Here is a 13,356-nt window from a genome sequence, read left to right on the forward strand (position 1 = left end):
CATTTAAAAATGCTGATCTGGCACTAAATCTGGCCTACACATCAGCATACCCCCACAGAGTGCAGTCACCCAAGCATTACAGTAACTAGAGAAAAACACTTTTAAAATATATTCAAATCTGCACTGGCAAAGCAAAGCCTAGTAAAGTAAAGCAGAGGAGTGCAGGGAGGGAACTAAAGGCAGTTCTTACCTTCTACATAGGTAGGTAAGGAGGACAGGGAGGGAACTAAATACAGGTCTTACCTTCTACATAGGTAGGTAAGGAGGACAGGGAGGGAACTAAAGACAGGTCTTACCTTCTACATAGGTAGGGAAGGAGGACAGGTAGGGAACTAAAGACAGGTCTTACCTTCTACATAGGTAGGGAAGGAGGACAGGTAGGGAACTAAAGACAGGTCTTACCTTCTACATAGGTAGGGAAGGAGGACAGGTAGGGAACTAAAGACAGGTCTTACCTTCTACATAGGTAGGGAAGGAGGACAGGTAGGGAACTAAAGACAGGTCTTACCTTCTACATAGGTAGGGAAGGAGGACAGGGAGGGAACTAAAGACAGGTCTTACCTTCTACATAGGTAGGGAAGGAGGACAGGTAGGGAACTAAAGACAGGTCTTACCTTCTACATAGGTAGGGAAGGAGGACAGGAAGGGAACTAAAGACAGGTCTTACCTTCTACATAGGTAGGGAAGGAGGACAGGAAGGGAACTAAAGACAGGTCTTACCTTCTACATAGGTAGGGAAGGAGGCGAGGTTTCTCCTGGACTGTAGGTGGAGGAGACAGAGAACATGTTACTGATGACGGGTCACACAGACATGGTCATCATAACACTGTTATAACTAGGGGTGTGACAATTAAACGAATTTGGGATCGTTAACGTTTAGAAAACATCCCCAACCGAAACCGTATATATATATATTTTTTGGTGCAGTTATTACAAAACAACCACTAACAGGTCCCAATCATCATCATCATAAAGTGAAAATTAAAATTAAACAAATACCTAATGCAACAATGCTGTAAGTAGGAGATATGCATATTTTATTATTAGCCACGGATATAATAATAGTAATAGTAATAGTAATAATAATAATAATAATAATAATAATAATAATAATAATGTAGAGCTCTCCGCACGTCGTTATTGTTTACAGTTGGAAAATACTTTGAAAAGTTAAATGAGAAGATTATGAAATGCAAGGTGGAATTGAGTTACAGTAGCAGGACAGGTGCAGAGCTGAAAGGGAGTCACCGTGAGACCCAACCCGCTGCTGGCACCGTGAGACCCAACCCGCTGCTGGCACCGTGAGACCCAACCCGCTGCTGGCACCGTGAGACCCAACCCGCTGGCACCGTGAGACCCAACCCGCTGCTGGCACCGTGAGACCCAACCCGCTGCTGGCACCGTGAGACCCAACCCGCTGCTGGCACCGTGAGACCCAACCCGCTGCTGGCACCGTGAGACCCAACCCGCTGCTGGCACCGTGAGACCCAACCCGCTGCTGGCACCGTGAGACCCAACCCGCTGCTGGCACCGTGAGACCCAACCCGCTGTTGGCAGCAGTGCAATAAGGGACGGAGTGAGAAAATCACGGAAATTATTGCAGTTGCTATGCAGCCATTGTCAATAGTAGAGGATGTCGGCTTCAATACCCTGATGGCATATCTAGAACCAGACTACAAGATGCCATGTCAAAAAACCGTGACGGCCCTGATGGAGAAATTATACAATGACTGCTCTGCAAGTACAAAGCGCAAGCTCTCAAACACCATACGTGGCGTTAACAACAGATTGTTGGACGTCTATGAACGCGTTGTCATACATCACTGCAACGAGCCATCACATTGATGAACAGTGGGACATGAAGTCCCATGTACTGCCCACTGAGGACATGGAGGAGAGGCACACAGCAGAAAACCTAAAAACGGCATTAACTACCATCGTTGCCGAGTGGGTTGGGGGACAGCAGTAAGGTGAGCTCCGTCTAGCTGGAAGGAAGCCAGGACTGCGGTACATTGAACTGCATTGCTCCCTAGAGGTGATATGCAACCATATCTGCATTTTTGAATTCATGTCATTTTATGAATATTTTTTCTTTGTTTAAATGAGAAAAATATGGCAGTTAAACGTTAAGAAAATGTTTACATTTGTCACATCCCTAGTCATAACATTATAATAGCAATGTCATCACTGTCATAACACTGGGGAAGGCCTCAGAGAGTGAACCGATGGTTGACTCATTGAAACGTTGGTGGTCAGTATGCAGGAGAATTTTCATTCGTCACACTGCCTGTCTGGTAAAAGTCATCACATTGGACACAGATACAGACACACACACACACACACACACACAACCAACCTACCTCTTTAGTGGAGGGGGGTGGAGACTCGAAGCTGTCACTCCCCTCGAGCATGGGCGTCCGGATGGAAGACCCCGCCCCCTGAGGAGAGGCCTGAGAGTCTGAGCCTGGAGACTGGATGGAGAGAGACAATAATATAACATCTGAAATGTCTAAATAATTTTTGTTGGGGTGAGCGTAATGTTTACCGTTCATTATTGATAGTTTATTTCCTGTCTATTTCACTTGCTTTGGCAATGTAAACATACACGGTACGGTACGGTACGGTACACAGCACAACATCTGGACTGTCTGTCTGGAGAATAGATTGTAGAGGCAGGTCTGAGGTAAGCACACACGCACTCACACTCGCACACGCACACGCGCGCACACACACACACACACACACACACACACACACACACACACACACACACACACACACACACACACACACACACACACACACACACACACACACACACACACACACACACACACACACTGTAGTCATACCTCTAGCTGAAACAGCAGGGTGACACACAGACAACAGATGACTGCTCTCCTACTGAGAAAAAGGACATACAGTGCCTTCGGAAAGTATTCAGACCCCTTGACTTTCTCCACATTTTGTTACGTTACAGCCTTAATCTAAAATGGATTAAATTGTTTTTTCCCTCCTCATCAATCTACACACAATACCCCATAATGTCAAAGCAAAAACAGGTTTTTAGAAATGTTTGCTAATTTATAAAAAAAAAAATTACTAAAAAACAACTGAAATATCAAATTTACATAAGTATTCAGACCCTTTACTCAGTACTTTGTTGAAGCACCTTTGGCAGCGATTACAGCCTTGAGTCTTCTTGGGTATGACGCTACAAGCTTGGTACACCTGTATTTGGGGAGTCTCTCCCATTGATGCTACCACCACCATGCTTCACCGTAGGGATGGTGCCAGTTTTCTTCCAGACGTGACGCTTGGCATTCGGGCCAAAGAGTTTAATCTTGGTTTCATCAGACCAGAGAATCTCGTTTCTCATGGTCTGAGAGTCTTTAGGTGCCTTTTGCAAACTCCAAGCGGGCTGACATGTGCCTTTTACTGAGGAGTGGCTTCTGTCTGGCCACTCTACCATAATGGCCTGATTAGTGGCGTGCTGCAGAGATGGTTGTCCTTCTGGAAGGTTCTCTCATTTCCACAGAGGAACTCTAGAGCTCTGTCAGAGTGACCATCAGGTTCTTGGTCACCTCCCTGACCAAGGCCCTTCTCCCCCGATTGCTCAGAATGGCCGGGTGGCCAGCTCTAGGAAGAGTCTTGGTGGTTCCAAAGTTCTTCCATTTAAGAATGATGGATGCCACTGTGTTCTTGGGGACCTTAAATGCTGCAGAAATGTTTTGGTACCCTTCCCCAGATCTGTGCCTCGACACAATCCTGTCTCGGAGCTCTATTCCTTCCACCTCATGACTTGGTTTTTGCTCTCACATGCACTGTCAACTGTGGGACCTTATATAGACAGGTGTGTGCTTTCCAAATCATGTCCAATCAATTGAATTTACCACAGGTGGACTCCAATCAAGTTGTGGAAACATCTCAAGGATGCTCAATGGAAACAAGATGCACCTGAGCTCAATTTCGAGTCTCATAGCAAAGGGTCTGAATACTTATCTAAATAAGGTTTACTTGTTTTTTTATTTTTTTATTTTTTTATCACTTTGTCATTATGTGTTATTGTGTGTAGATTGCTGAGGATTTTTATTTATTTAATCCCTTTTAGATTAAGGCTGTAATATAACAAAATGTGGGAAAAATTAAGGGGTCTGAATACTTTCGAAGGCACTGTATAGAGAAACAACCTGTCAGCTCACACCTCAGCCATAGAGACACAGACACACAGACACACAGTCACACACGCACTCTACATTCTCTACATTCTATCATTCATTATATTCATTTGATAAAAGTGGTTGTTTGGATCCTGGACGTTGATTGGACGAACAGTGTTCCAAGCCATGCTGTATTGGTGTCACAGACACACCTATGCCTGCTAACAGTTCCATATGAAAATTATCACTGTGCCTCCATAAGAATATCATGTTCATGTTGGTGTCCGAATCATCTCTTGTATTTATCTCAACTGGCACATTATTTCCACTTGCTTCCAGCCTAGAATTTGGTTCTCATGGTCTGTAAAATGTAATGTAAATGTAGAATTTAGTTTTGTACAGCGGGGGTTAATGTTAATATAAGCCTCACTATCTGGCTGTCAGACCTCGGAAGCAATGTTTCACTTTTGAATTTATATCTCTGTAGTACCATACATAGTGAACTGTGCCCAGACGAGACAAGACAACTTTTTCTGAGCCAGTCGAAATCACGCATCAACGTCATTATCATGGAAATATCGAATTAAATGACAATAGGAAAAAAGCTCAAACAAACGAAAATGCAGCTAGTGTACTGTCACTCCAGGTTCAATGTTTGACGTGACTGAGTTAGCTGAAGTTGGCTAGCTAGCTGGCAAGTGACAAGAACATTATCAAGCCTGCATAGCAATCATTTTGTTTAGAACGGACGACTAGTCCTTTTGCAAAAAGAATGAACAACTGGGTGGCGTCTGTAGCAACATGACCAAACGAACTAACAACCAGAGTTTTGTCCGGACTAAATCATGTGGTGGAAAAATGAAATTGTATGAATTGACTTATCAAAATAAAGTTTGAATGAAAATATGTAATTGGTCATGATTTTTTTTTTTTGAACACTTTTATAAAAGCAATAAGGCACACGAGGCAGTCTTGTATCATGAAGGATACACAGCCCTTAGCCGTGGTATATTGGCAACATACCACAAACCCCCAAGGTGTCTTATTGCTATTATAAACTGGTTCCCAACATAATTAGAGCAGTACAAATACATGTTTTGTCATACCTGTGGTATACGGTCTGATATGCCACGGCTGTCAACCAATCAGCATTCAGGGCTCGAATCACCCAGTTTATAATACTTATTATACAGCAGGTAGGTCTAATCCTGAATGCTGATTGGTTAAAAGCGCATTCCAGCCGGTGTCTATTCCACAAGTTACCACAGGCAAACTCTATTACGTTAAAATGCCTATTTACTCTGTTCCATCTCACTGCGCAATCCAACGTCTCATCGGTTCAGCCAGGCACTTTATAAACTTGATCTCCGCTATAAAAAGCATCTAGACATTATCTCCCATTTCTTTTAGACTAGCAATTGGTTTTCAATAGCGGAGATGTGTAATAACCTGAGCTCCTTCTTTTTCCCTTGTGAGGATAATGACCTAAGGGCTAACTTCATTTCACCGCAACAGTACTGTTTGTGATGTCCTGGGCCTATAGTTACACTTCAGTCATTATCCAGAGACACTTACAACAAGTACATTCAAATACAGCACCATTATCTAGGCCCTGGAAGATCATAGAAATACAATTAGCAGAATGGATATTCCAATTCAAAGCGATGACCCGTCCGGCGTACTGGCACGGACTTTTCTGATAGCTACTTTATTGAGTCAAAATGTACTTACTATGACTGTGATATGTGGTTGTCCCACCTAGCTATCTTAAGATAAATGCACTAACTGTAAGTCGCTCTGGATAAGAGCGTCTGCTAAATGACTAAAATGTTAAATGTCTACGTGGGAGCTCCATTGCCCATTGTTCTAGTACAATGAACAGCCATGTCACAGTGGCTGAGCGCGCTGCGTACAGGGACATTATCTAAAGCTAATTTGATAACATGTAATCCATTTATAATGCTACTTACTGCTATAGACATGCTAATGCAGGAGATATAGCCCACAGTAATACGCTCCAGGGGTACCACCTACTCTGGCAACCCACTGTAGGATACAACCCCTCAGACTGATATCTACCCAGCCAGCAGTAGAACTGGCAACCCACTGTAGGATACATCCCCTCAGACTGATATCTACCCAGCCAGCAGTAGAACTGGCAACCCACTGTAGGATACAACCCCTCAGACTGATATCTACCCAGCCAGCAGTAGAACTGGCAACCCACTGTAGGATACAACCCCTCAGACTGATATCTACCCAGCCAGCAGTAGAACTGGCAACCCACTGTAGGATACAACCCCTCAGACTGATATCTACCCAGCCAGCAGTAGAACTGGCAACCCACTGTAGGATACAACCCCTCAGACTGACATCTACCCAGCCAGCAGTAGAACTGGCAACCCACTGTAGGATACAACCCCTCAGACTGATATCTACCCAGCCAGCAGTAGAACTGGCAACCCACTGTAGGATAAACAACCATCTAACTGATCTATTTAGCCAGCAGCAAAACTGGCAACCTTTGGTTAATCAAAACCATGTTATCCAGCACAGTTCATCCGAAAGCTACTTCTCTGCACAGAACACACACAGGTTAACGCATAAATATTAAATAAATAAATATTTTAAAACAATATTCAGTATTCCGTGATGTCATACTGCACAATTGGGAAGGGCTTGCAAGTTAAAGGTCCAATATCAATTTTTATCTCAATATAAATAATTTCTGGGTAACAATAAAGTGCCTTAATGTAATTGTTTTCAATTAAAATGGTCCAAAAAAAAGGGTCTTAGCAAAATGCCATTTCTCAAGCAAGAGTGGTCTGGGAGAGGGGCCTACCGGGAGAGGGCCCTAATGGGAGGAGCCTAATGGGAGGGATGTGTCACCTGAAAACTAGCTGTTATTGGCAGAGAGAAGGGAAAAGTCTCTTTGTTATTGGTCTATTAACTTATACCGCCTGGTGTTGTCAAAAAAAATAAAACCCAGCCAAACAACAGAAATATAAGACGATCTTTTCAAAAAGCTCTTACACTAAAATGCATTATCATAATTTTCACAATTTCACAGTATTATTCCAACATCATAGTGTGGAAATATACACTGAGTGTACAAAACATTAAGAACACCTCCTCTTTCCATGACATAGACTGACCAGGTGAATCCAGGGGAAAGCTATGATCTCCTATTGATGTCACTTGTTCAATTCGCTTAAATCAGTGTAGATGAAGGGGAGGAGACAGGTTAAATAAGGATTTTAAAGCCTTGAGACATGGATTGTGTATGTGTGCCATTCAGAGGGTGAATAGGCAAGACAAAATATTTAAGTGCCTTTGAACAGGGAATGGTAGTGGGTGCCAGGCGCACCAGTTTTAGTCAAGAACTGCAACTCAATATTAGGAAGGTGTTCTTAATGTTTTGTATACTCAGTGTATATAAAACACAGGAAAATCATGTTTTGGACTGCACTGCCCCTTTAAGCATTTCACTGTACTTGTGCATGTGACAAATAAAACTTGAAACATTCATACAGCTGAACTGTACTGCATTTAGACACATTGAGGGGAAAACTACTCCCACAATGAAAACCTTGGCCTGAATCCACAGGTCATAGAAAAGTGGTCCAGGAGAACGTTGGCCTGAATCCACAGGTCATAGAATCCGAGGGGGGGTGGGGTGTACAGACAGAGGCCTGCAGTGGAGGAAAACAGCCATTCTCTTCATGTTATTGGATCCCTGCTGAAATATTCTCTTCTCCTGTGACAGTAGTGAAGATTACATCCATCCACTCTCATCACTACTACTATGCCCCCTGAGCAGTGATACTGACGTGCATGATGGCACGTACAGACCAGCATGCCCTCTCCGTCTCTCTATGCCTCTTCCCTAGTTCTCCCTGACACACACGGTATACTAATTAATAGAGAGAGTGTGTGTCTGAGTGAAAAAGAGGGAGGGGCATGGATGGTGAGAGAGAGAGAGAGAGAGGAAGAAGGAGAGGTAGTGGGATTCTTAGATCCAGCAATCCTTTCTTCCTCTATCCTCACCCTCTCACATACCTATTTACCTCCCTGTCTTCCCCCTCTCCCCCTCCACCCCTCTCCCCCTCCACCCCTCTCCCCCTCCGTTATCAGTGTCAGGCTGTCTACAGTGCATTGTAGAGAGCCCCCTTGACTTTTTCCACATTTTGTTACGTTACAGCCTTATTCTAAAATGGATTAAATTAGTATTTTTCCCTCATCAATCTACTCACAAAACCGCATAATGACAAAGTAAAAACAGGTTTTTAGAAATGTTTGTTAATGTTTTAAAAATAAAAAACAGAAATACCTTATTTACATAAGTATTCAGACCCTTTGCTATGAGACTCGAAATTGAGCTCAGGTGCATCCTGTTTCCATATATCATCCTTGAGATGTTTCTACAACTTGATTGGAGTCCACCTGTGGTAAATTCAGTTGATTGGACATGACTTGGAAAGGCACACAGCTGTCTATATAAGGTCCCACAGTTGACAGTGCATGTCAGAGCAAAAATTAAGCCATGAGGTCAAAGGAATTGTCCGTAGAGCTTCGAGACAGGATTGTGTTGAGGCACAGATCTGGGGAAGGGTAACAAAAAATGATTGCAGCATTGAAGATGTTTTTCAGCGGCAGGGACTGGGAGATTAGTCAGGATCGAGGGAAAGATGAACGGAGCAAAGTACAGAGATGAAAACCTGCTCCAGAGCACTCAGGACCTCAGACTGGGGCAAAGGATGACCTTCCAACAAGACAACGACCCTAAGCACACAGCCAAGACAACGCAGGAGTGGCTTCGGGACAAGTCTCTGAATGTCCTTGAGTGGCCCAGCCAGAGCCTGGACTTGAACCCAATCGAACATCTCTGGAGAGACCTGAAAATAGCTGTGCAGCGACGCTCCCCATCCAACCTGACAGAGCTTGAGAAGATCTGCAGAGAACGGGAGAAACTCCCCAAATACAGGTGTGCCAAGCTTGTAGCGTCATACCCAAGAAGACCCAAGGCTGTAATCGCTGCCAAAGGTGCTTCAACAAAGTACTGAGTAAAGGGTCTGAATACTTATGTAAATGTAATATTTCAGTATTCTTTTTTTTATTTTTGCTCAAATTTCTAAAAACCTGTTTTGCTTTGTCATTATCAGGTATTGTGTGTAGATTGATGAGGGGGTAAAAACAATTGAATCAATTTTAGAATAAGGCTGTAATGTAACAAAATGTGGAAAAAGTCAAGAGTCTGAATACTTTCCCAATGCACTGTACGTCTGGCAGGCCAGGACAGCTCCGTTTGCAGGGCTGATTTTGACTGTGGAGAGGAGAGGAGAGGAGAGGAGAGGAGAGGAGAGGAGAGGAGAGGAGAGGAGAGGAGAGGAGAGGAGAGGAGAGGAGAGGAGAGGAGAGGAGTAGCAGAGCTAGCAGGAATACTGATGAGATCAGACCGCTGTTCAAACCATTCAACCAACCAGTCCACTCTATTAGCTGGAGGAGAGGAAAGGAGAGGAAAGAGGAGGAGAGGACAGGAGAGAAGAGGAGAGGAAAGAGGAGGAGAGGAAAGAGGAGGAGAGGAGAGGAGAGGAGAGGAGAGGGGACAGGAGAGGAGAGGGGACAGGAGAGGAGAGGGGACAGGAGAGGAGAGAGGACAGGAGAGAGGAGGAGAGGAGAAGAGAGAAGGAGAGGGGAGGAGAAGATGGAGAGGAGAGGAGAGGAGAGGAGAGGAGGAGAGGCAGGGAAGAGGAGGAGAGGAGAGGAGAGGAGAGGAGGAGAGGAGAGGAGAGGAGAGGAGAGGAGAGGAGAGGAGAGGAGAGGAGAGGAGAGGAGAGGAGAGGAGAGGAGAGGAGAGGAGAGGAGAGGAGAGGAGAGGAGAGGAGAGGAGAGGAGAGGAGAGGAGGAGAAGAGAGAGGACAGGACAGAGGAGGAGAGGAGGAGAGGAGAAGAGAGAAGGAGAGGAGAAGACAGTAGGAGAGGACAGAGGACAGGAGAGAGGAGGAGAGGAGAGAGGACAGTAGGAGAGGAGAGAGGACAGGAGAGAGGAGGAGAGGAGAGAGGACAGGAGAAGATGGAGAGGAGAGGAGAGGAGAGGAAAGGAGAGGAGAGGAGAGGAGAGGAGAGGAGAGGAGAGGAGAGGAGAGGAGAGGAGAGGAGAGGAGAGGAGAGGAGAGGAGAAGAGAGGAGGAGAAGAGAGAGGACAGGAGAGGAGAGGAGAGGAGTTAATTTGTCTTCAGGGTAGACAGCCACCATTCAGAAAGGAAAAGGAACCAGTATGACAGACAACTCCTCAGAAGAGAAGAGAGAGAAAGTAGTAGATAGAGTTATGAAGTGAAAGGGGGATGGGGATATACAAAAAGAGGGGAAGAGAAAGAGAGATATGATGGAGAGAGAAAGGAGGGAGAAGGATCTAATCTCGGGATCTTGAAGCAAGAGAGAAATGTTGTGTTGTTCTGCTGCTGCCTTTCTGGATCATGATCCAATACATTCAACATAAACCAAACCTTTTCCTGGGCTTCATCTCAATAGTCTACAGTGGCTTCCTCTTTTCCTCATCTGCACTAATCACGCACACACAGGTGACTGAACACACACACACAAACACAGTATTAGTGGCCTGTATAAAGCACTACTCACGTCGCCCCCTAGTGAGGGCTGCAGGTCACAACACTCAGTGGTGGGGCTCAGGTCCTGTCTCATCACCCAGATGGGCTCTTTAGGTTCATCAGGGGTGTAGGGTGACCTCACCGTCCTGGTCTTCACCTCCTCTATGGCCTCCTTGATGTCCTTTATGGCCAGGGAGATGGCGTCTCTCTTCTCACGACTGTTACGAACCCCAGACCAGTCCTCAGAGGGACTGTCTGCTGGGGGTGGGATGCTCTCTCCTTCACTCTCATCTCCCTGTCCTTCTATCTCTCCCTTGGGGTATGTGGAGTCTGTGGGGGGATCGGATTGAGAATTGTGAGCGTGTTCGGATTCGGGCCACTCTCCCTCCTCTTCCTCTCCTCCTTCCATCATGTCTTCATCCTCTCCTCCCTCCCCTAGCTCGGCAACAGCTCTCTCCAGACTCTGAGAGCTGAGACTCTCTCTGACCTCGGCTACGATCATGTCGATGTCCTCTTCACCATCCTGGTCGCAACTGTCTGCCCGTGGGTACGGAGCAAACTCTGCCTCCTTTTCCGGGCTGTCTGACTCCCCGTCCGAGCGTTCATCATAGTGGTGGAGCCGTGACCCCACCGCCTCCTGCTGTCGGTAGTCCCCGCCTCCGTCCCGCCCCTCGAACAGACGGAACCCCGCCTTCCTCTGCTGGAGGTTCTCATTGGTATCCGTAGGCTCTGCCCCCTTTGCGGAGGGAGAGGGAGCATCACCGATCTCCTCGTAGACATGTTCTGTCAGGGAGTAGTCGTAGGCTTCGGAATACGCCTCATCTTCTGGCTCCACCCCTTCCTCCACGCTGCTGTCCCGCCCCCCTGTTCCGCTGGACCCTCCCCCACGATGATAGAGAGGCTGGGTGTAGACGTAGTTGGAGTAACCTCCAGGGTTCAGGGTCTCCTCTGCCTCCTCCTGACTGGGGACTCTCCCAATGTCTGGTAGGGGTTCCCGGGGTAAGGGAGGGGGCTGAGGGGGGTAGTTGAGGTTCAGGTTGGGGTGGGGGTGGATGTGTTGTTGCTCTGACTCAGCACTCTCTGTGTATCCCTCTGCCTCTGGGCGAAGCGTCACCTTGTAGGTACCGCCCTTGTCCTCCGCCTCAGGATCTAGGGCCATGACGGCGTCGCCCTCCGCCTGGTCTGTGTGTGTGTGGAAACCGCTCTCCCTGCTGGCAGAACAAGCTAATGCAGAATCATCCCCCTCTCTCACCCTCTCTTTCTCCCCCTCTCTCTCCCCCTCATCCTCCTCCGGCTCATCTCGTTGTGGGGGTAGAGTGTGAACAGGCTGTGGGGCTGGTGGGGTTAGTTGTTGTTGCTGCGCCCTCTCAGCCTCTCTCTGCTGTCTCTGTGTGTGTCTCTGCTGCTGTGCTCTGAGCTTGGCCTCACTGTCCCCCTGTCTGCGGTAACGTGTCACTGCAGGTCGCGGGATGGGCTGAGACTGACCCTGGGCCTGCTGGGGCTGAGGCTGGGGCTGAGGCTGGGGCTGCTGGGGAGTAGACTGGGCTCCCTGGTGCAGCTCTGCCTCTGGCTCCTCTGTTGACCTCCGCTGTGGGGCCCCTCTGATCCTGCTTCCACCTGCACCAGGGGCCTCATTATACCTCCTGTAGCGCGGAGCAGTGTGGTTGTGGTTGTTGTTTTCACTACTGTGGTTGCTAGGCTGCCGGGGTCGCCTGTTGTTTGTGCCAGTGTTGTTGTCGTGGCGACGGCGTTGAGGAGGGGGCAGGTCGGCTTCCATGTCCTCGCTCAGTTCCTGGCCTAACTCCGCCTCCTGGGGATTCATGACTGCCTCGGATTGGTTGGGCGGAAGAGGGGGGATGGGTTTAGGCAAAACGCATCGTCTGCCGTCGTGTGGGAGACAAGCAGCTCAGTGCTTCTGAGACAAAGAGTGAGAAATAAAGAGAGAGGAGATAGTTAGAATGCTATTTCAATCGAGTACAGGCTTAACAAAGTGAACGAATGAACGATGGAGTGCAACATGACATTTTATTAAATAGTTTGGGGAATGGCCTCGTCTCCGAGGAAGGATCCTCTGAGCCAGATGATGTGATGGCAGGTAGCCCTATGCGGGGCTGCTGGCATCGAAACCCGCTGGGGAAAAGGAGTTCCAATGACGGGCCTTAAGGTTATTATAGCTGGTGGTGGTGGTGGTGGGGAGGTGGATGGTTGTCGAAAACTTTTGCTGAAAAACAGCAAGTGAGAGAACAAGCTTATGTTGACATATAAATACATCCCATTGGTTGAGAGAGGAAGGTAATAAATACCAGTGAGCCCATAGATTAAACAGCAGGCGTGAGGAATGTGCATTATTGTTCCGTGCTTATGGGCTATAAGGTCAATAGGTGAATGACGTTCCACACACGGCTAAGAGGAGAAGAAACTGATGATGATGATGATGATGATGATACGTGTGTATTCATTCCCACTATGCCCGTAGAATAGGATACAAAGTGAATTATATTATGCTTACTGGATGAAGATAAACAAGCATTCAGACCAGCCGCCTTCCTGATTTAACCTGACCAGCCTTCCTGATTTAACCTGACCAG

The 13,356-nt window shown here is 46.8% G+C and overlaps 1 protein-coding gene across 1 annotated transcript; it reads right to left on the reverse strand.

Annotated features, from left to right (window-relative positions):
* Positions 1-703: 703 nt before the first annotated feature.
* Positions 704-12,590, reverse strand: LOC311144410 (amyloid-beta A4 precursor protein-binding family A member 1-like; the record flags this gene model as incomplete). Its single annotated transcript, XM_084180418.1, has 3 exons — positions 704-760; positions 2,361-2,471; positions 10,800-12,590. The coding sequence occupies 3 exons, from the start codon at positions 12,588-12,590 to the stop codon at positions 704-706; spliced, it is 1,959 nt and encodes a 652-aa protein (XP_084036544.1).
* Between the last annotated feature and the right edge of the window lie 766 nt (positions 12,591-13,356).

Source organism: Coregonus lavaretus (assembly GCF_964263955.1).
Source record: "Coregonus lavaretus genome assembly, chromosome: 17".
NCBI lineage: Eukaryota > Metazoa > Chordata > Actinopteri > Salmoniformes > Salmonidae > Coregonus > Coregonus lavaretus.